Source organism: Silurus aristotelis, assembly GCF_946808225.1.
Source record: "Silurus aristotelis genome assembly, chromosome: 8".
Lineage (NCBI taxonomy): Eukaryota > Metazoa > Chordata > Actinopteri > Siluriformes > Siluridae > Silurus > Silurus aristotelis.
This window is the reverse complement of record NC_139581.1, coordinates 19781113-19805298: the sequence shown is the minus strand read 5'-3', so window position 1 is coordinate 19805298 and position 24186 is coordinate 19781113. Positions and strand designations below refer to the sequence as shown.

At 39.9% G+C, this 24186-nt stretch overlaps 1 protein-coding gene across 8 annotated transcripts in view; it reads right to left on the bottom strand.

The window, feature by feature from the left end:
• igsf9ba (immunoglobulin superfamily, member 9Ba) overlaps positions 1 to 24186 on the bottom strand; it is a 79037-nt gene that overhangs the window by 20382 nt on the left and 34469 nt on the right. For all 8 annotated transcript variants that reach the window (XM_083549371.1, XM_083549367.1, XM_083549369.1 and 5 more), the window contains exons 4-10: positions 20750 to 20901; positions 15307 to 15424; positions 8844 to 8985; positions 7093 to 7238; positions 1609 to 1751; positions 1360 to 1500; positions 1106 to 1225 (exon numbers count right to left, since the gene is read on the bottom strand). In XM_083549371.1, coding sequence (XP_083405497.1) covers positions 1106 to 1225; positions 1360 to 1500; positions 1609 to 1751; positions 7093 to 7238; positions 8844 to 8985; positions 15307 to 15424; positions 20750 to 20901 — 962 coding nt within the window. The remainder of the gene's footprint in view (positions 1 to 1105; positions 1226 to 1359; positions 1501 to 1608; positions 1752 to 7092; positions 7239 to 8843; positions 8986 to 15306; positions 15425 to 20749; positions 20902 to 24186) is intronic.

Here is a 24186-nt window from a genome sequence, read left to right as displayed (position 1 = left end):
TTTGACCTTAAGATGACGATAGCAATACGACAAAATTATACAAAAATTTTGTATATGCTGTACGACAGGTTGGGGCACTACCAGGCTGTATGGCGGTAGACAGCGTTCAGTTGTTGGTGTAAGAGCAAATTTTTTTTGTGTGTGTTTCGGGTGTTTTAAAGCCAATTTTAGCTGTTTTTAGTACTGCTTATTAACTTTGGCTCCGCCTTTCAATCACAAACCAGGGCAACCATTGCCACATATATATGTACTGTAAAGTTTATACAGTACAGTAATGCAAATTGCTCTGTTTTGCTAAATAATGTAAAGCAATTAGATAATTATTAACAACTTACAGGCAAAGCGATATCTCGACTTATGATATTTTTAAGTTAAGATAGGCTCATAGGAATGCATCTCCATCGTCGAAGACTAACAGTATATATTAATGTACACCTTGTGTGATGTTAATTGTAGCACTCCTCTTAGTGTTTTTGTGTCTGTAGCGCACACTTGTCCATTTGCGCCATGGATACACAGCAACCAATTTCAGAATTGTATTAATCCATACTTGGTAAATAACTGAACTTTCACAACCTTCAGGACCACAAATCTAAGGCCAGGACCATAGATTTTTTGTTTTGTCAGGGCAGTATAGATAATATTGTTCTAGCAGAAGCAGAAATGGCAGTCCATTATGAAAACATTGTACAACACTGGAGAAATCTTGATGAAGAGTTGGCAGTGAGGTAAATGTGTGAAATGTTGGCGCAATGCATTGAAATAAAATGCAGTGAGTTTAGTACAATTAGCTCACCTACAGACCAGAGTACAGTACTCTCAGTGGCTTCTTCTCCTTCTCGCATTTTCAATTTGAGTAATGGGCTCAGCCTGACAGAGAGTGCTCATCACGTTCTAATGATTAGAGTAGAATTCAGGAGTGCAGCCTAGCAGCAGCAATTACAAAGTTGCACTGCAGACGAATATTAAGGTTGCCTTACAGAATCCAAGACAAAAACCGTGTAGTGCTTAGTTCATTGTTAAAAATCAATGGTTATCTGTAACCTTTCGGAAGAGCTCTCAGTCAAATGCACAGTGGTCTGTTACGTAAGCCGAGTTGCTGTACCTTTCTCCAGGTGATGGTTGGAATCTCAGGGTCTCCAGAAGCAGCACAAGGGATGACGAGCTCTCTGCCGGCCTCCTGACGGTATTCCCCACCAGGCCTCACGTTAAAGTAAGGGGGGTCCTATATGGCAGTTGAGAGCACCATAGTATTAAAATAACGTTTGCTGTAACCAAACGACTTGAATTTCATAAGTCAGTGTCCTGTGTCCTACCAGAGGTTGATTATTTTACAACAATCTATACAGAGATACAAACCTTTAGCACCAGAGTGGCCGGAGGGGATTGTCCCATGGTACCTAGAGCATTGTAAGGCACACAGGTGTAGGTGCCAAGGGAGTCTTCAGTGACCTCTGCCACCCGAATGCTTCCATCTGGCATTTGGCTCCAGCCAGGATACTATGCAAAACAAGATACAACAGAGCAAAGGATGTTCCCTATAACTCTGCACAAAGTCAAAGTGTGAACTTGCATCACAAAGGTCAATAGTCATCACAACTTTCTAACCTTCTCAACTCTTAAAGGATATCCATCTTTTTCCCATCTGACAGACAATACAGGCGGGTTGGCATCGACTGGACAGCGTATAATTCCTGGCAACTTTCTCGGGACGTAGATGACTGGTGGCATGTTGAGAACACGGGCAGGATCTACAAAAAGCACCAAAACAATCATAACAGTCACCTTTTTACCAACAATAATGATTTTTAAAAAAGGTGTCAAATAAGGCATCAAGTCAGAGCTAGGAAAGTGCAAACTAGAGAGACTCTTCTTCTTCTTCTTCTTCTTTTTCTTCTTCTTCTGTCGGCTTCTCCCATTAGGGGTCGCTACAGTGGATCATAAGTCCCCATACCCCCTGTCCTCAGCATCTGCCTCTATTAAACTACCTGCATGTCTACCCTTACCACATCCATAAACCTCCTCTTTGGTCCTTCCTCTTTTCTTCATTCCTGGCAGCTCCATACTCAGCATTCTTCTGCCGTTATACCTCATGTCCCTCCTCTCCACATGTCCAAACCATCTTACTTACCACATGCGTCCCTCTAATAAACTCATTTTTAATCACGTCCATCCTCATCACTCCCAATGAAAACCTCAACATCTTCAGCTCTGCTACCTTCAGCTACACCTCCTGTCTTTCAGTCAATCCCACTGTCTCTAAACCATACAACATAGTAGGTCTACCTGCAGTCCTATAAACTCTTTCACTCTCGCAAATACCCTTCTATCACAAATCACTCCTGCCACTCTTCTCCACCCACTCCACCCTGCCTGCACTCTTTTCCTCACTTCTCTAACACACTCTCCATTACTTTGCACTGTTGACCCCAGGTACCTAAACTAATCCACCTTCACCACCTTCCCCCTACAACCGCACCACTCCACTGCCCTCCCTCTCATTCACACACATGTACTTTGTCTTACCCCTACTGACTTTCATTCTCCTTCCCTTTAGTGTGTAGCTCCACCTCTCCAGGCTCTTCTCAACCTGCTCACTACTCTCACCACAAATAACAATATCATCCGCAAACATGATAGTCCATGGAGACTTATGTCTGACCTCGTCCGTCAACCTTGTCCATCAGCACTGCAAACAGGAAAGCACTCAGAGCCGATACTTAATGCAGTACAACCTCCACCTTAAACCAGGTTGTCATTGCTACTTCACACTTAACTGCTGTCACACTGTCCTTATACATGTCCTGCACCACCCTCACATATCTCTCTAACACCTGACTTCCTCATGCAATACCACAACTCCTCTCTCGGCACCCTGTCGTACACTTTCTCTAAATCCACAAACACACAATGCAAATCTTTCTGACCTTCTCTATACTTCTCTATCAACATATTTAAAGCAAATATTTTGTCTGTAGTGCTCTTCCTCGGCATGAAACCATACTGTTGCTCACAGATGGTCAGATCCTCCCTCAGTTTTCAACCAATCTGGCATCTCTCCTTAACGTCTCCACGCTTCTACCGGTATGTCATCTGGTCCTACCGACTTTTCACTCTTCATCCTCTTAATCACTGCTATCCAACACACTGTCCTCACTAGTCAACACATTTCCATCTCCATCCTTTATTACTCCAAATTTTAGCACATCCTTCCCAGCTCGGTCTCTCTGCCTGGCCAATCAGGACTAATCCTTTTCTCCTTCCCATTGAGACAATGTCCATTGTGAAAAGCACTATAGAAATAAACTTGACTAGACTTGACTTCCTCAGTGTCCAACTTCACATACAGCTTCTCATATGCCTTTTCCTTGACTTTTGCGAAATTACCCTTCACCTCCTACTGCATCTTCTTGTACTCCTGCCTAATTTTCTCATCTCTCTGCCAATCCCAATCCTGTTTTGTCAACCTCTTTCTCCTTATGCTTCACTGCACTTCCTCATTCCACCACCACATCTCTTTGTCTTCCTTTCTATTTCCAGATGTCACACCGAGTACCTTTCTAGCTGTCTCCCTTATCACCTCTGCAGTAGTTGCCCAATCATCCAGCACCTCTTTACCAACCACCAAGCAGCTGTCTGACCTCTTCCCTGAAGTTTACACTACAGTCTTTCTCCTTTAGTTTCCACCATCTTATTCTTCTCTTTGTCCTCTCTCTCCTCCTCTTATTCTTTACCTCCAAAACCATCCTACAGAACACCCCTGCCAACACCTTACATTCCTTACATACATTACAACACCTCACATCTCTTTCAGGTTGCATCTCCTACATAGAATAGAGTCTACCTGTGTGCACCTTCATTCTCTCTTATACATTACCCTGTGATCCTCCATCTTCTTAAAATACATATTCACCACTGCCATTTCCATCCTTTTAACAAAATCTACCACCATCTGCCATTCAACATTCCTCTTCTTAAGGCCATGCCTACTCATCTTCTCTGTTCCCTTTACCAGCATGCCCATTAAAATCTGCCCCATTCACTTATCTTTATTTCCTAGGTACACCTTCTAACACTTCATCTAACTCACTCCAGAATATTTCTTTCTCCTCCATCTCACAACCCACTTGTGGAGCATATGCACTGATTACATTTATCACCCCTTCAACTTCCAGTTTCATGTTTATCACTTTGTCAGAAACTCTCTTCACCTGCATTACACTCTTAGTGTACTCTTCCTTCAGAATCACCCCTATACCATTTCTCTTTCCATCCGCACCATGATAAAACACTTTAACCCCCCTCCAACTCCCTTACCACTTGGTCTCCTGAACACACAACATGTCTACCTTTCTCCGCTCCATCATATCAGTTCTTTCCCTTTACCAGTCATTGTACTAACATTTAAAGTGCCCACACTAACCTCCACTTTCCTACACTTCTCCTTTCCCTGCTGTCTCTGTAAACTTTTTTCTCCTCTCCTTCTCCTCCTCTGGCCAACAGTAGACCAATTTCCACTGGTACCTTGTTGACTAACAATACCTGTGGCAGTCGTTGGTAACCAAGGCCTTGACCAATCCGGTATGAAATTCTGGGTCATGATCTGCATACTTGATTTGGCACGTTTTACGCTGGATGCCCTTCCTAATGCAACCCTCCCCATTAATCTGGGCTTGGGATTGGCACTAAGAGTGCACTGGCTTGTGCAACCGTAATTGGTTTAAAAGATATATATATATTAATTGAGTTGCACATACAGCTTTCCCTTTCCACAATTAAGGCTTCAAATGAAGTTAACAAGATTTTTGAGATTATAATAAAACATACTGTGACAACAGGCCTCCACCGCAGTTGCCAAAAACGGCAAACACTCCAAACTCAACCATCGGCAGGGTGCAGAAGGATGGCACTGAGGCGGCGCAGCAAACAAGGAGGTGTGGTGTCCTAACAAGACATGGCTGGAGCGCAATTGGAGTGGCGGCTCATCACTGTCTCCAAGCCTGGCAAGGCTTATAAAAGGCAGCCGGGAGTTGGAGAACCTTGGGCTCCCAATTAATGACTCAAAACACTATCCCTTTCCCTTTTACCCTCACTTCTGGTCCCGAATGAAGACACTTTAACCCTGACCTAACTCTCCCATGTCTGTGTTAAGCCCGATGCGGTGGCAAGTCGCCACAGTGGTGGAAAATGCGAGCACGAGCACAGACCGGTGGTTTTCCACACGAAGGGCGCTTTCACCTTAAAACATGGACACTGGGCTTGGATGCCGTTGAAGGTGAGTTCAAAGATGAGGCGGGAGTGATGTGACGACAGGCCTCCACCTCAGGTGCCAAAAGGGGCAAGCGCTCCGAACTCAACCATTAGCAGGGTGAGGAAGGACGGCGCTGAGGCAGCACAGTCCAGCGCAGCAAACGGGGAGGCTTGGCGTCCTAACAAGACACGGCTGGACTCAATTGGAGTGGCGGCTCATCACTGTCTCCAAGCCCAGCAAGGCTTATAAAAGGCAGCCGGGAGTTGGAGAACCTTGGGCTCCCAATTAATGGCGGCTCTCACACCCTCTTTCTCTCACTACAGGCTGCAGACGGAAGATGAAGATGTCTGTGTTCAGCCCTACGTGGCGGAGAATCACCACAATACACAAAAATGTACAAGGCAGAAGCATACTGGTAGAATGATTATAAGATCAGCTATATTATTATACTTGTATTTCTGTATTCTGTATACTAATCATATGTCCTTATCAAGTCAATCATATAAATGCAAAGAAGCTATAAGTTCTTCTTCTTTCGACTGCTCCTGTTTGGGGTAACTACAGCGGATCATCCGTCTCCATATCACCCTGTCCTCTACATCTGCCCCTTTCCCTTTACCACATCTATAAACCTCCTCCTTGGCCTTCCTCTTTTCCCCCTGCTTGGTGGCTCCATACTCTGCATTCTTCTATCAAAATATATGTCCCACCTCTGCACATGAGCCAACCATCTATATCGTGCCTCTCTCACCTTGTCTCCAAAACGCCCTATCTGCACTGTCCTTCTAATTAGAAACTAATTTCTTATCCTGTCCTTTCTTGTAACTCCAAATTAAAATCACAGCACCTTTAACTCTGACACCTGTCATATTGTCAATGCTTCAAAGGAACCGTGACTGAGTAAACTAAAGCACTCCTATCTACCATTATTAATTATTTCGTGGTACAGAGACCACATAGCTTACTTTCCATTTGTGCAATTATTCCTAAAGCTGAAATAAGTTATGTTTTTTTGGGGGGCTCCCAAGTAAGGTTACAGAAAAAAAAAAACTTTTTCTTTCGATTACCCAGATATTGTGAAATCAAATCCTAACAATGGCACAGCAATCTGCAACCAGAAATCAATGAGAGCAAAACTGGACTTGAACACACTCTCACCTATTAATCACAGTGACACAATATGGTTTCTGAAAGGGGAAAGAAATAGTTGCCCTAAAACATAAGGGTGAAGCATTTTTTGGTACTGTTTGTGAGTTGGTCATACAATTAATGAATGAATGAATCAATATAAAAAACTCAAGTACAAAATTTTATGATATATTTTTACATTACAGCAGTGATGGGTGAAGTACACCACTCCTCTACATGAGGAAATATACAAATCACCTGCTTAAAAAATAAGTAAGAGGAAAGAAGTAAAGGAGAAAGATATTATGCATTATAAATATAAATACTCTGATAAACACTATGATACAAATATACACATGAAATTTTAGTCCTATAATAATGCTAGTCATGACAGGAGCAGAAGGCACTAGCACAGCTGAAAGGAACATGGCTCAGATTTATTCAGCTGATTTAGTCACATATGGCACCAATACAGATAGAAACAAGAAGTTCTTGTGTACTCCACAGAGAGCCTGAAACTAGGGCAGATCATAAGACAAGATCAGCATCACACCAAACAGCCACAGAATGTGTACATAACACACACCAATTACCCACTCTGACCATGCAAAACAGATCACAAAGGTCATAAACCATGCAGAGGTGGTTGAGTGTGCAGTGTGAGTGTTTGGGGTTGTTATATTTGGGAAAAACGAGAGGAATAGTGCACTTACACTGCACTGTCAAATAAGCCGAGGAAGAGGGTGAGATGCCCAGGCTGTTACTGGGGCTACAGGTGTATTTTCCAGCATCCTCTGGCTTCACACGGTAGATGATGAGTGTGCCGTCGATCAGGATGCGCACTCTGAGCTTGAGATCGCTGAAATAAAGTGAAAAGAAGGCTTTATGTGATTTTTATTTCAGGGCTTTTTGTTTCAGACATGCAGTTGAGCAAGAGTATTTGCTGAGATCTGGCAACCCTTGAATAGTACGAGGGGTTACTTTATGAACTCAAGTCAAGTCAAATCAAAAATCTTTTACTGACAAAATGTTATTGCCTTAAACCTACTATCAATGTATACTCCAGGATAAAAAGTTTGGGAACAACAAACCATAAAATTCATATGTGCTTGGTGAAGTTAGTATTTAGTTTTCCCTATCCTGGTATAATAATCTTTATTCTTCTAGGAAGGATTTAAACAAAATTTGGGGGAATTGTGTTATGTAACTGAAATCAGGGGAGGAGGTATGGGTCCTGAGTGCACTTAATGTTCCAGTTCATCACAAAGGTCTTCATTTGAGTTCAGGTATCTGAGTGGGACACACAAATTTTTTAACTCCTTCCAATCATGTGTTCATGGAGCTCGCTCAGGTTTATCTATCCCCAAAATTTTAAACTGCCTTTTAGGTCCAGTGAAGAGAAATTGTAAAGCGACACCATACCAAGACATTTTATAAGATTTTGTTTGTCCAATTATTTTATAGAACCTCATGAGGATGTGATCAGGTGTCCAAAAACAATTCACTTATGGAGTATTTTAAATAAACACCATAATTTAGGCTGAGACTAAATTAAATCCTTACTTGCAATATACAGAGAACAATTTAAAGCTGATTCAATTACATTATGTTATAAATCACATTAGGACATAATCACCATTTAAGGCACTCAGAAATAAAGTTTACATTTATTATGATCTTTTTTTTTTTTTTTAACTATTGTTGTTTGGGTTCTAATGCCTCACTGCTATTTTCCCCTTTAAATTTAAAACATGATATCGCTCACTTACTTTAGTCTTTACTCTATTTATTTTTGGGTTGCATTTGTTTTGAGCTCTGTAATGCTATTTTATTGCAATGACGTCAGCTAGGCACAGGGGAATGAGCTTAACACACACAGTATCACACAAACACACACACAGAATCACACACACACACACACACACACACACACACACACACACACACACACACACACACACACACACACACACACACAAGGCATGTGATGACCCTAGGTTAATCCTAGAAATACAGTGGGAAAGTAGTTGGATAGGCCTGGGATTGAAGTGTGGTGGCCATTTTTGGTCTATTGAGAGCAAAACTTTCAGGCACATCTAAAAAAGGTCTTGTGCAGCAAAAGTGTGGATTAAGTGGAAACTCAGGCAGGCTATTATCAGTCTGTTCAGAAGGGCACTATTTCTCTGTATGGTCAAAAAAACTTCCTGGCACACCCTCAGACTATCAGCATGTGATTTTAAGGCATGTGATGACACAAGCAGACTGTCCTGACAAAACCTGCTGTGTGAGCTTCTGCATGTCAAAGCAACACAGCTGCAGAAAACCTGGAAGCCTGAGATTCAGAAATCTTATGTCTTTACAGTAATTATTTGTGAATCCTAAACAAGCAGACACATACAAACAATCTCACAAATAATCACTAGTCTGTTTAATGGAAAAATAGTGCAGTGAGTCATAATGTTACTTCTTGAAGTAGACATTGTCCTCCTCCCAAAACCAGGTGTAGGTCAGGTTGCCGGGATAGGCCTCTGCTTGACACGTGAAGAGCGCATTCTGAGAAATGTTCACGGTGATGTTTTCAGGGGGCGCCACTATATATGGAGGACCTAGAAGAAGCAAAACACACTGTATTGTAGAGTGTAACATGTATAAAGTGTAACTTATACAATATGCATAAAATAATTACAGTCACTTTGGTTGTTTATTATATTCTAATGTAATGTAATCTATTTTTTTTTCACTTCGCATCAGTTAATCGGCATAAAAGATGGCAATGTGATACATCAATTATAAAAAAAATGTGCATCAAACACAAGTTGCATCATTTTTATCATATTTGCATCAGTAAAAACTGATTTATTTATATTTATTTATTAGGAGATGCAGTATACTTTTATTATTCAATAAGTGAACAATGATGTGACTAATATTTTATAATGTGACCAATATTTTATAAGTAGATTTATTTCTCCTCACTAAACTGTTTCTCAAGCACGTTCTCTCAGCACCATTGCTACTATGTGAATATGGCGTATCACAACACTACAAGGACCAAGATGTGTCCTGAGAGTCACATAGAATATAGATTAACATCGCAGAGGTAGAGCTGCAACTACCTGGAGACATAACAGGAAAGAAAACTCTGGATTTATTTAATCGGTTTTTTATTTATTCATTTATTTATTTTGCACAACAAATAAATAATAACAAATAAATAAAATTATTTATTCTGATGTTTGATGTAAATGTTACCTAAACTCTTTACCTACATCTCTATCATTTTATGAACTGTGTAACATTATTGGCTTATTCGATAACTGCATGAGTTAGCAGGTTTTGTCATATCTCCCACTGTGGTTCCCCCTCCACTCCAACAGAGGGAACCATCACCCAAATTCTGAAAAACTCACACTGATCAAGGTGAGCCTGACTCCATGCTCTTACAGTGTCCTGTTTGGCCATCAATATCATCCAACATCACTCCCCACAGTGCATTGTGTCACCCAACTGAGAATCACCACAGTGGATAATAGACCCATAGGCGACAGCTACATCACTGAACAAACAAAACTGATAAAATTGAAAAGTTGGACTCTTTTATATGGAGGAAATCTGCTTATATGTTATATCCTTGACAAACAACCCAATCATATTAGGGTTCCCACAACCCATAAATCTTATGGAAACACAGGGAGTTAGTACGGTGGTCACCAAAATGCCTAATGGTGCATGGATGGGAAGCTTAACTGACCACACTATCTCAGTAGAGAGCCCCAAATCTAATGTGGCAGTTATCACAGAGTATCAAAACTTAAAGGTGTTTTTTTAACAAGGAATGTGCCATGACACTACCCCCACATCGCTCTTGGGATTGTGAAATCGAGCTATTTTCAAAAATGTTTCCTCCTTGGGGCCATATCGACCCCCTATCGGCACCAGCAACCAACGCAATGGAAGAGTATATCAAAGAAGCTCTCGCAGCATGATTTACTTGCCCCTTCACATCACTGCAGCTGCAGTATTTTTTTCGTGGAAAAGAAAGATTGGGGACTCAGGCCATGCATCGAGTATCGGGGTCTAAGTGTAGTCACAGTTCGATACCCTCACCCACTCCCGCTAGTGCCCGCTGCCTTAGAACAACTCCGGGAGGCATGCTTCTTTACTAAGTGAAACTGCCACAGCACATACCACCTGGTTTGAATCAAGAGCGAGATGAATGTCAGACGGCCTTCCACACCACCAGGTAGCACTATGAATGCAAAGTCATGCCACATGCCCTCACAATGCACCTGTACTTTAAGCTTTCATAAATGAGATATTTTGGAACCTACTGACCTCCTGTGTCATCTTAATAGACTCTCAGAATTTCAACCTCCAGATCCAACACATGTGCACCTATTACAGCAATTCAATTCAATTCATTTCTATTTGTATAGCGCTTTTAACAATGAACATTGTCTCAAAGCAGCTTTACACAGATAATGTGGTGAATAAAAGCACCAACTTAACTAATAGTCAAGGTGAAGAAATGTAAATTTCACCAAGAAACAACCACCTTCCTGGGTTATGTCATTAGCCAACAAGGGGAAGAAATGGACAAAAGCAAGGTCAAAGCAATGACAACTGGTCTGGCCATCTACCATCAAGGAATTACAGGGGTTCTTGGGCTTTGCAGCCTTTGATCAATGCTTCACCCGGAATTACAGCATGGTAGCAGTCCTACCCACAACCCTACTGCAGGGTAAACCCAAAAAAACTTCACTGGTTGGGGGATGTGCAAAGGGCTTTCGAGGAACTTAAGCTCCGATTCACCGTGCCCCCAATTCCTGACCCCAGCACCCCCTTTGTGGTAGAGGTAGATGCCTCCAATTGTGGAATTGGGGGCGTCCTCTCCCAAAGCTATGGTAACCCAGGCAAACTGTTTCCATGTGCCTATTTCTTAAGAAAACTAACAATTACCGACAGTCACTATAATACTGAAAGTCACAGAGAGATACTGTCCATAAAGGAGCCACTGGAAGAGTGGAGACACTGGTTAGAAGGATCCCAACATCCTTTTCAAGTAATCACCCACCACCGCAGCCTTAAATACATCAATACTACATACAGAAAGTCGCAGCATAACTGCGCTGGTTCGAAATTAATTTTGGTGGCCATCAATCCTTGCTGATGTGAAGAGAGTACGCACCCCATGATGACTACCATGCAGTCTACTGGAACCCCTTCCACTTCCCCAAGGGCCATGATCCCACATTGCAGTAGATCATTACGGACCTTTCCAAATCACAGGAAAACACTGCCTTACTGGTTGCTGTAGATCAGATCTTGAAGGCTTGTAAGTTTATACCCCTGAAGGGACTACTCACAGATATAGAGGCACGGCTACTGCAACACGTCTTCTGGAATAATAGCATACCAGAAGATATTGTGTCAGATCAGGGTGCCCAGTTCACGTCTCCAGTGTGAAAGGCATTCTGTGAGATGTTGGGGATCCAGGTTAGCCTAATCTCAGGATATCACTCACAAGCAAACCAGAAAAAGTAAGTAATTCAGAAACTAGTGCGTTTTCTGAGTATATATTGCAATAGGGAGCAACACCACTGGAGCAAGTTCCTCATCTAGGCAGAAAATGCCCAAAACTCGCTAACCCATTCCTCTACCAACCTCACCTCATTCCAATGTTTACTTGTCTTCCAACCACCTCTCTTTTCATGGTCCAAAGTACTCTTAGATGTCCCGGCAGTGACTGACTGGTTTAAACAAAGTAGAGAAATGTTAAAACAGGTGCATGTACATCTTTAGAGGGCTGTTCAGCACCAAGAAATTCAGGCGACTCGCTAAAGGCACTCTGACACCCCATCAACCCGGCCGAATAGTGGGGCTGTCTACATAGAACATAAAATTAAAGCTGCCTTGCAAAAAGCTCAACCCAAGATAAATTTTAATCTTCAAGATCCTACAGCAAATCAACCCAGACACCTACCGACTGCCACTACCACCAAAGTCCAACATCTCTCCATCCGTCCATGTTCCGCTGCTCAAGTCGGCTCACACACCACAGACAAACAACAAGTCAGACCAAAATCCCCCTGTATATGTTACGTGCCATATTAAGGCGGGGCAGATTCCAGGACCTCGTAGACTGGTAGAGATATGGTCCAGAAGAACAGTGCTGGGTGAATCAAGACAACATTCTTGACCATTCCTTACAGACGAGTTTAACAGTAACCACCCAGACCACCCAGCTCCTCAGACCCAGGTCTGACCTCGTAGAAGAAAACTGAGAGGTGTTGCAAGGATGGGGGTTCTGTCACACCTCTTACTGCGGTTTCCCCTTTACTCCACCAGAGGGAGCCATCATCCGATTTGCAGGCAAGAGCAAGAGCTGATTTATGTTGATCAATAAAACAGATACTACAAAGCTGTCTGATGAATGGAACCCTTTAAAACTTGCCCAGAGGAAATTTTTAAGTAGCAACGATTTCAGTGATTCATGAATATTAGGGTTTTTGCATGTTTAAAAGTTTTGACAAAAGAAATGCTATGAGCAATATTTATTTATATAAATAAATATTCAGGACAGGCTCCTGTAGCGTTATTACAGGAGACTTTTCTGTAGTTTCCCTAAAGGCCAAAAGTGAATATTGCTTTTGTATAAACAATATCACCAGTTTAAATTTTAAGAAAACAAGCCCTGGGCCAGCAATATTGACTTGGCACAAGTTGGGCTAGAATCCTATCTAACGCGCCATGCCTGGAATGGAAATTTCAGTCTGCGTCCTGCGCCGAAATGCCTCAACTGCTGGGTTATATGGTAGTAAAACGTGAAACTTGGCATGTAGCGAGTTTGTTTGTGTTGGACACATATTGCAGTGTGATGTCTGTGTCCTGCCTCCATAAATGAGAGTGCGGCGAAAGCCAAGAAGGCAGTGACATGCAGACTGATGGTGTTTGCTGTCATTGCATACACAGAGCAGGGCTAATAAATACAGGCACTTCATCTTTCACCCTTGTGCTCTGGAGTCGTATAGGCTTCAACATCAGCACAACACACACACACACACACACACACACACACACACACACACACACACACACCCTCCATGTCTTACCCCAATAAGCTGCCCTGTTCATAACAAACACCTTACATTCAATTTCACTAAATTATTAGAAATATCATGACTCATATATTACAATTTAATTGATTCTTTATTTGACACCGCAGATCTCCCGAGCTTAAAAACCTGCAATATACAAGAGTCATCTATGATAGTATTCAGTCATTTAATATATCTTGTTTTGACAATATCATTATACTGTCCATCCCAATTTAAGCCAGATGCTTGTGGGATATACTATTTGGCCAAAAGAATGTGGTCACTTGGACATTTACACCTTGCCTGTAGAGGCTTGTGATCATTCTGCCACTAGTGTATTACTAGGGTCAGGCACTGATGTTAAGCAAAAAGGCCTGGGCATGTTCCAGTTCATCCCAAAGGTGTTCAGTGGGAAGGAAGTCAGGTCACGGTGGAGCACACACTAGTTTTTCCAACCTTTTTCAACCTTGTCAAATCATGTCTTTATGGAACCTGCTTTGTGCACACGGGCACTGTCATATTGGAATATGTTTTTTGTGCTCTTAGTTCCAGTTAAGGGAAATGTATAATGTTACAGCATATAAGCCATTACACAACATATATGGGTAGGATAGTTAGGTGTCCACAAACTTTTGGAGATGTATTACTTTAAGATGCCTACACCATTAATTGTGCTAAATTTTCATGTGGCATCTATGTTTAATCTTAACATGCTTTAGAGGGACGTGCCTCGAGTTTCCACTACTACGAATTCCACTACACACATCTGCTGAGGTACAATCTGGGAAACTGAATTTGTGGGCATGAATGACAAATGCATTTAGAAATTTATTTTCAATAATCTAAAATATCTTATATATAAGATAATATAAGATCTGGAGCAGATAAGGACTATACCTATACAGTCCTCACCTCACTGGAAATTCTAAAGTTTTTCCATCTGTTAGTTTGTATTAATGCTCTTAACAATCTTGCTATTATTTATTACTGGTCTAAAATGTTAACAGGCATATTAAGTTCCTGTCCAATCTATCCAATTAGATTTCAGGAGTCACGTTGGCGGGGTCAAGGGAAAGGAAAAAAACAGCACTGTGAACACTGCGGGTGTCCTATTGAGTCAAATCTATCAGATTGCGATTTGCTTACGTATGCATTTTCACATCCTTTGATTATATGGTCAGAGCATTCGCTAGTCAGCTCTCATGCTCAGATATATTCGTGTGGATTTTACAGCTGTTTTTATATTCCACAATAGTTGACAGATGAGAAAAAATGTATTTGGTCACAAAAACACTTATAAGGACATTTACAAGCTGAAGAACGTGACAATTTGCTTTAATTTTTAATTCCTTAAGAAAACAGCAATGCACAGAAAAAAAATGCTTCTGATAGAAATTATGTATGCTGGCAGTGCAGCTGTGGCTACAGTGAAAAGAGACTTGTTGAATTGTATTTATTGGGTTTCTTGTTTTACTGATAGTATTCATTCACACTGCATGAGATACCTGTCTGTGATGCAATAGTATTTATGTTGTCTATAGCCATGGCATAATAATGATGGTATCATTATTGATTCAAGTAGAACGCCACTGAAGACCTAGATGTAAAATGCACGGCCCACCCTGATTACAGTGTGTATATAAAATAAACACTAACAATTGAGAAACTTCAACAAATTCTATGTACCTTCTATAATGCTCTTGTGTTTTCATCTATAGCTGTCCAGATAGACAATGACAATGACATCATTGCTGTCAAAAGATATTATATCATGTCAACATTAAAGACCATCCAGTTCTTCTTAGAGTGGTTATTCAAACCCTTCCTCACCTTGCACGAGCAGACGTGTGGTGTGTAGTGCTTCTCCCTGGTCACTGTGAGCACGGCAGCTGTACGCTCCTCTGTCCTCCCGTGCAATGGCCTGCACGGTCAAACTTCCATCACTCACCTACACAGTGACACAGTCAATATGGAAAAAAACAGAAATTATGGCCATTATAAATCCATGTGACTGAATTTTCTATCACCGATATTTTATTCGTTCAGTTTAACACTACAAGCCAAAATACACCATGACACAGGAAATTCTATACATTCAATTAAACTTTTTTACAAATAATTTCACAGTTTTATTGCTGACAGTATTACCAAATTTTCATACTGATTATGTGGGATTTCTGTGCATTGTCTTTTTAGTTCTTCTTGTTTTTAATTTGCCTCTAGGCTTAAATGAGTGTTTAAATGTGTGTGTGATGCCCTGTGATGGACTGGCCAGGGTGTATTCTAGCCTCGTGCAAAGTGTTCCTGGGCTCGGTTCCAGATCCACCACAACACTTACCAAAAAAGCACTTACTGAAGATAAACAAGTGCATAAATGTTTGCATACACTGCTTTGTAAATTTGAGTCATTCCGTAACAATTTACAATATCTGACAACGGCTGTGTTATGGTATTAGAAAAAAATATATAGCATTTAATATCTACAGCATACTACAGCCACATAGTTAATAACATAATTAACGTAGAACATTAATTAAATTCTAGTATACTACCATTCATTCATTCATTCATTCATTCATTTTCTCCCGCTTATCCGTAACTCGGGTCGCGGGGGCAGCAGTCTAAGCAGACCCCCGCCTTCGACTGCTGCCCAATCCTCACAGCACCGTCCCTTACGGTCCCTCCTGCAGGTGGTGAGCCCACAGGAAGAGTATACTACCAATAAAAAACAAAATTATACTACATAATAAAATGATAGGAATGACAAAAACAAATCTTCATAGTTCATGATACTGTAATGTTTAGATTAATTTGCTTAGTCTGTATACTTTTGCTACTGAACATTTACCAACTCTTCTATTGGCTATCACAATGAGAGAGAATAGTAAAGGGATGGGAGGAAGATGTAGCAAGATGTTAAAGCTAGAAGCCAAATTTAAACAGAATTTACATATTTTATTGCTTAAAATTGCAAAATAGTCATATAATTTTTTTTTTATGCATATTTTATGTTCGCTTAAGGTGTGGTTTTGTGCACAAAATATCCATTGTAATTGATTTTCCACACATAAATCCACACACATACTGTATAATCTGAAGACACAGCAGGAGAAAGCTTTGTCACCATGCAGAATGGCTTGGTTAGGTTCGGAAAATTACAGTACCAAATCACAAAATCAATAATCCTGTGTTTTATCTTTGTTTTCTCTGCACAGATACCTGAGACCATATAGAGTTGTTAGCTTTGAGGTACAAAAGGGTCATATCCGATCATCATTAAATCTCAAAAATAATAATACACTGACTTTCCATCAAACTTGTCTCTTACTAATCTTGTTTTCCATAATCAGTAATGTTCCCCAACAATTCTTTGATATCTAGCTTAAAGATCTATTTAAAATTACACAAATTTACAGATTCATCTTCTTCACAGACGAAGGCATCTTCTCTCTTTGGTGCCCGAAAAATAAACATCCCCTCTAGGGTTCAATTATCAAGTGTGGTTTGTGCACTATTGTTTTGACACTTCACATCTGGGACATGCTGATATCACATCTGATAAACTGTATTTAAAAGTATTTTTGAGATCCTACCAAATACAATACTATCACGAATTAAAATAACTAAAATCCAGTAGAGTGTATGTTTGTTCTTCTCTGAAGCATTGTGATCGTACATTGACTATACATGTGTTTGCACACCAAAAGGTGAACATAAAAAAAAAGGCCATTTAAGGCAATTATCTCATGCACACAACTGAGCAGTTGGGGGCTAAGGGCTCTGCTCAAGGGCCCAGTAGTGGCAGCTTAACCAGTAGGTGGTGGAATTTTGAACTCACAACCTTCTGATCAGAAGTCCAACATCTTAACGATTGAGCTACCACTTGTAATCAAACAAGTATTTAAGTAAGTTAATTTTGGCTGAATATTCCCTAATAACATAATCAAATGGAAAGAATTTGGTATATTTTGCTGATGTACTTCATACATCAGCCAAAAAATATATATATATATATATATATATATATATATATATATATATATATATATATATATATATATATATATATATATATATATATATATATATATATATATTGTGCTACAAGCTACAAACAGAATAATCCTAAACCTTACCTACACATATATGAGACATAATTCACAGTTTGAAAAAAGAATGAAACCTTCAATTATGAGCCTTTTTACTAATTGGAAAAATAATTGTTTCTAGGTATGGACTTTCTTTTTTGTAATATGTTCCAGAATTTAGACATAGAGTATGTCAGACATGCCCAGTCTGATGATGGTGTGGAATAATACACATTAATATGCTTTCTGAATTCTGTACAGCTAGCACAACTAGGGAAATTCGTGGTTTTACTACTCTATCAGCGTTGCGGTACTGTCTGACCCACTGCACCGACGCACCAGACACGAGTGAGAAATAAACTATAAACACTGCTTCTACTGAATAGACCAAATGCACGTTACAGCACATAAAGTGGGAGGCTAAGAATGAGTATAAGTACGGGATCTCTGGGGAATAAAATCGTCTGCCTCTCTGAGACAAGATCCCCCTCTTCTGACTCTTTACACTGTCTGCTCCATCTTCACATTCCTGCCTTTCTCCAGCTTCCGGCCATGGCAGCCAGAACAGAGAGCGCAAATCCACTGGCCGTCTCGCCACTCTTCTTAAAGGTGAGGTCATGACATGCGGCTTCTGTGGAAACCTTGGCGCAGTGGAAATGACTTTAAAAGGGGAAAACCTAGAAACTGGTAAGCAAAGAAATAAATAAAATATATATATATAATTGCATCGGAGTGTTAAATAAAATCCAGACAACACAGCCAGCCAACTGTGTCTCAGTTTAGGTAATGAGGGAAATATTTCATCTCTAATGCTGCTGCACAAGAATTTATAGAGTTCTTACCCAAGCTGAAAGTAAACAGTGCTGGGCTGCAGCCTGTTTGTAACATATATCTTATTAACTGTGGGTATTCGAACCACATTTCCTGCAGCATAAATGTGCAAGTGGGCTGTGCACGGAGGAAGGTTTAATTCAATCCCCAGTGTTTGCATCAAAGAGATCATGTTGCAAAACTTAAGTATTCATGTTTATAACATACAAAAGTGACCTAAACCTTGCTATATTCAGTTTGAGCATGAGATAAAACAGGACAAATGATTTAAAAAAATCTGCTTAGATTTGTTTAGTTATAAAGTATTGAATTGTAGTCCCTAAAATGGGTGTCTAATTGTCCTCAACAATTTTCTATTAAAACATAATTCAAATAAACATTTTATTGTATTTTTCTTAATTTTGATTATTATTTTTAATTTTATGAATACTTTTTACAATTATTTAAATAATAAAATATTATACATAGTGTATACATATATTAATATATATATATATATATATATAAGGTCCCCTGGTGGTCTAGTGGTTAAGATGCAGCGCTCTCACCGCTGCGACCCGGGTTCGATTCCCGGTCAGGGAACCATCCCCAGCCACTCTCAGTGCCGGTCCCAAGCCCGGATAAATTGGGGAGGGTTGCGTTAGGAAGGGCATCCAGCGTAAAACATATGCCAAATCAAAAACGTGCGGAGGATCCGCTGTGGCGACCCCTAACGGAAGAAGCCGAAAGAAACTATACTATGTATATGTGTATATATATATATGTTTTTTTTTTTTTATTCTTTTTTTTTTTATATAATTTAATTTCCTATCGTTCATCTTATGTAATGCAATATCAGAACAGACACAGTATGTCACATGTCTCAAGAGCTGTCACTGTGCCTTGTTTTATCTTGAGTAGAACCACTGTATGAAGTTCCTGTTTTTAACATCTCTTTGTCAAGCTTTTGTTGCCGTATTCGTGTGTTGTGTCACTCATAGTTTGTTTGTCCTTTGTTTTCCAGCCATCGTTCATCTTAACGGTCCTTGTTTTCACGTCTTTGGTTGTATTATTATCATTTCACTTAAAAAATAATGGCCACTTGCATCTGCCTTCGCCTGCTGTCTTTAACATAATTGACTTTAATAACCAAGATACACTATATGGACAAAAGTGTCAGGACATTTCCAGTCATATGTGGTTCTACCCCAAACTGTTATCACAAAGGTCGAAGCACCCAATTGTATAAGATGTCTTTGGATGAACTAGAAAACCCAAACTTGTTCCAGCATGACAAGCAAGCTTCATGCAGATATGGATTACATGGATTGAGATGGAAGAGCTTCACTGGCCTGCTATAAAGCTCTGACCTTAATTGGAACTGCACCCCAGGCTTCCCCACCCTACATCAGTAGCTGACTTTACTAACACCCTTGTAGCACAAATCTTCACAAGCACACTCCAAAATCTAAGGGAACATCTTCCCAGTAGATTGTTAATGTGAAATGTTCAAAGCACATACAAACCATAAGGTCACGTGTCCACAAACCTTTGCCAATATAGTGTAGCTCATTAAAAAAAAAAAAAAAAAAAAAAAAAAAACATATTTCAAAATCACTTTTTATCTCTTTAAATTTTGTTGTGGTACATGATGCTGTTTCTAATAGAGTTACTAGAGATTTTACAGCTTATAATAAATGTCATTTAAAGCATAATATAAAGAGTGATAATAATGGTGCACATTCATGGAGCAAAAGAAGACAAATGATACAGAGCAGTATATGTGATTAGTGGTTACACTGTTTAAGTCTCTTGGTAAGTGATCGAAAGAGATTAAATCCCATCTCCACCACTCTTAACCCAGTTCAATGGAAATCACTTTAGATATAAGTGAAAAAAAATTAAATGCTGTTTGTTCACTAGGATCTGCAGCATTTCCAAACATTTTTGTCTTTATCTATCAGCATTGGTGCTGCTCTGATGTGCTGCCAGACGATGCCTGCCAGAGCCAGACTGCCTGAATGTTTCTGTCATATCCAGCACACGCTATTCTCACACTCTTCTCTCCTTCTCTCACGTCTGGTCAAGGTTGAAAACTCATTCCACACAATTGTGCTCCTTCGTCTGTCAGCTCAGCCTACACAACAGCCCCTGACTGCACTTTTTTAAAGCATTAATTCTTCCCTTTCAAAGCATGAAAGAACAATTTCTTTATTGCCACGGCTCGAATGCAAGGAACGTCAAGTTTGTAATGAGGGTGTTAAACCAAACCGCTGTTCTGCTTCTCACTTCTCTGACACTTAGACCAATTCACTAGGGTGAAATGACTCATACAGGGAGATAAAAACCTCAGTTTAATCTGAGCAGATAATTACCGTGTACTTTTTGTTGGTGGCCAGCTGCTCGCCCTCTCGCAACCAGGTGACCACGGGCTTGGGGTTGCCGAAAGCAGTACAGGTCAATATGATGCTGCCTCCCTCTCTGGCCTCCACATACTGCGGTGGCACATCCATGAATGTAGGGGGCGCTGAGTGAGAAAAAAAATCACAGGATAATTAGATGTACTGAAAACAAAAATCATGTGAAAATATCTTAAATATAGACAAATTTATGTAGTATTTTATATCATAATTTAAAAACAAACTAAACATAAGATCATTAAACTATTTCTGTACATCATTACCCACGTTTCTAAAATCATTTCTAAAATGCTTTAAATGGGCAAAATTGTCTGCCATTGAACAAATAACTAGAAATAAGTTTAGTAATATATTTAGTTTATTAAAATATTATATTATTAAATTATAAAATGGCTAAATATGGCTATATTCAAGAAAGTAGATGACATTTATTGCATAACACAAGTCAGTCACGTCCACCAAATCCAATATTTTCTTACATTCGTTATTTTTTATACATTAGATATATTTTACTAGTAGGTGGTGGCTTAGTGGTGAAGGCATTGAACTTTGGGTCCAAAGGTCTTGAGTTCAAATCCCAGCCATACCAACCTGTCACTCATGGGCCCCTGAGCAAGGCCCTTAACCCCATAGCTGCTTAGTTGTAGGAATGAGCTAAATGTAAGTTGCTCTGGATAAGGGAGTCTGCCAGATGCCATAAATTTGATTATATAAACAGCTCACTGTTTGGAGCTTCTTCAGTGACAGGAACTAATAATTTATGTTGCTAATGTTTACTAAATGTAAACACACACACACACACACACACACACACACACACACACACACACACACACACACACACACACACACACACATACAGTGCAATTAAGTACAAATTAAGTTGTTCAAGTGTCCAGAGAAAGTGCATCCCTTATAAAAGCATGAAATTTGGTGTTATTCCTGATAATCAAAGCTTAGAGTGTTTACCTCTAATACCTCTATAGGAACCATCATCACTCTTACACTGCCTCCTACATCTGGCAGATTTACACATGGCACTAACTCCTAATGGCAAGAGGATCCTGGGTCACTGCAATGAAGTTTTGATAAGGATGTGTAGGAGTGAGTGTGTGTGTGTGTGTGTGTGTGTGTGTGTGTGTGTGTGTGTGTGTGTGTGTGTGTGTGTGTGTGTGTGTGTGTTTGTGAGAGGGGTAGTCCTGAGGTTTCTACAGAGCTGCTACTGTTCGGAGCACAGTTAAATCTGCCCTGACACCTGACACCTGCAGACAGACAGACATCCTTTCTGTCACCCATGGCAGGAAGAAAAGTGCTGCCTACATTGGACACACACACAAGAGTGTTAATATGCCACCACAGGAAGCCAACACTGTCGGGCCTTTCAGCTTCCGTGGGAGCCAGACAGCACCTGCCCTGACAAAGTGGCTTTTGGAAAAGAGTGGAACAGCCTGAATACTAATTTAGTACCAATGTCAGTGTTTCACAAGAGGATGCAACTGTCAAGAGATGCAACAGCCCGTAATAAACATTGGCGAAATGTTTGTGATGTACTTGCGGCAAACCACTGCGTGGTATTTGGTAAGGCTAAATTCGGTGCATGGCTTCCTGCTCAGTTGGATGCAAGGATTTAAAAGTCAACTGCTCTAGTATTCAATATAACTGTGTGTTTATAAAGAATACAAAATAAAGCTGGCCTATGTTGTGTTACAGGCTAATAAGCTAATATTCTATAAGTGCCCTAGAAAAATTATGTGCAAAGGTTTACATATTTACATACTATTGTTTATAAATAAATAATAACCATAATGAATAAATCATTACATCTGCAAGAAAATAGCTTTTGATTTTACTTTTATTGCTTTATTTATATGGCTTAATTAGATTTTAAAAACTACTTGCAGATGGTGGTTAAATGTAAGTTTGCATTATAATGGAGTAATTATCAATTGCTTAATAATATTTGCCCTGTATCTGATGAACTAATTATAGTTTTCTCACTGAGTTGGAAAAGTGACCTGAGTGTGTCTAACCAGCCTCATCACTGCCACCATCTCCCCTGTGGCACAACCAAAAGAGTGCTCTTACCCTGACTTGGAATGACTTCCCAGGTTTGTTTAAAATTATGGCCTTTTCATGTGGCTGGACAGAGAAGTGACAATTTAGTGGATCCTGTTTTACAGGTCAGCTAACACAAACAACATTATTCACAAATGTCTGTCCATAACAACTCCATAATAAGCGAGATCCAGCTTACTATTGAGTTGTCTAGGGAGACTATAGGCCATCCACCTGAGAAGGGGGGGGATCATCTAACAGGTAAAACAGCAGGCAAACCAGCTCAGGGGTTCAGGATTGCCAAGTGTGTGTACTTCGAGTGTCAATGATCTTTTACACTTTTACATAGCTATCTTTCTTTTTCTTCCCTCGCTTCCAAAGGATGCCACAATAATCACCCCAGACCCAGAGCAAGGCCTGTTGAGGACCAGAACAAATAATGTTTGGCAATCTGCAAATGAACATGGACAAGCATTGGATGAAGTGCTGGGAGGACAAGGTGGGCCGTTCTTTACATTTATTAAAGATCGAATAGATTAGTTGAGCCAGAACACCCAACAAGATGGAATTCAGCAAATTTAACAAACTAGATCCCAGATGTTGATTCCAAAGATCCACAAGAAAATGTTTTTCCACATTACTCATTATAACCCCAGGCCTGAAGACAAAATATATTATATTATATTATATTATATTATATTATATTATATTATATTATATTATATTAGATTAGATTAGATTAGATTAGATTAGATTAGATTAGATTGGATTGGATTGGATTCAACTTTATTGTCATTGTGCCTGTACAGAGCCAGTAATGCAGTTAGCATTAACCAGAAGTGCATAGTGGCCTATTGTGGCCTATATATTAATGCAGTATATACAGTGAGGAAAATAAGTATTTGAACACCCTGCTTTTTTGCAAGTTCTCCAACTTAGAAATCATGGAGGGGTCTGAAATTGTCATCGTAGGTGCATGTCCACTGTGAGAGACATAATCTAAAAAAAAAAATCCAGAAATCACAATATATGATTTTTAAACTATTTATTTGTATGATACAGCTGCAAATAAGTATTTAAAAACAGGTGTCTATCAGCTAGAATTCTGACCCCCAAAGACCTGTTAGTCTGCCTTTAAAATGTCCACCTCCACTACATTTATTATCCTAAATTAGATGCACCTGTTTGAGGTCGTTAGACTGACAATCAGTAAGAATCCAACTACTAACATGGCCAAGACCAAAGAGCTGTCCAAAGACACTAGAGACAAAATTGTACACCTCCACAAGGCTGGAAAGGGCTACGGGGAAATTGTCAAGCAGCTTGGTGAAAAAAGG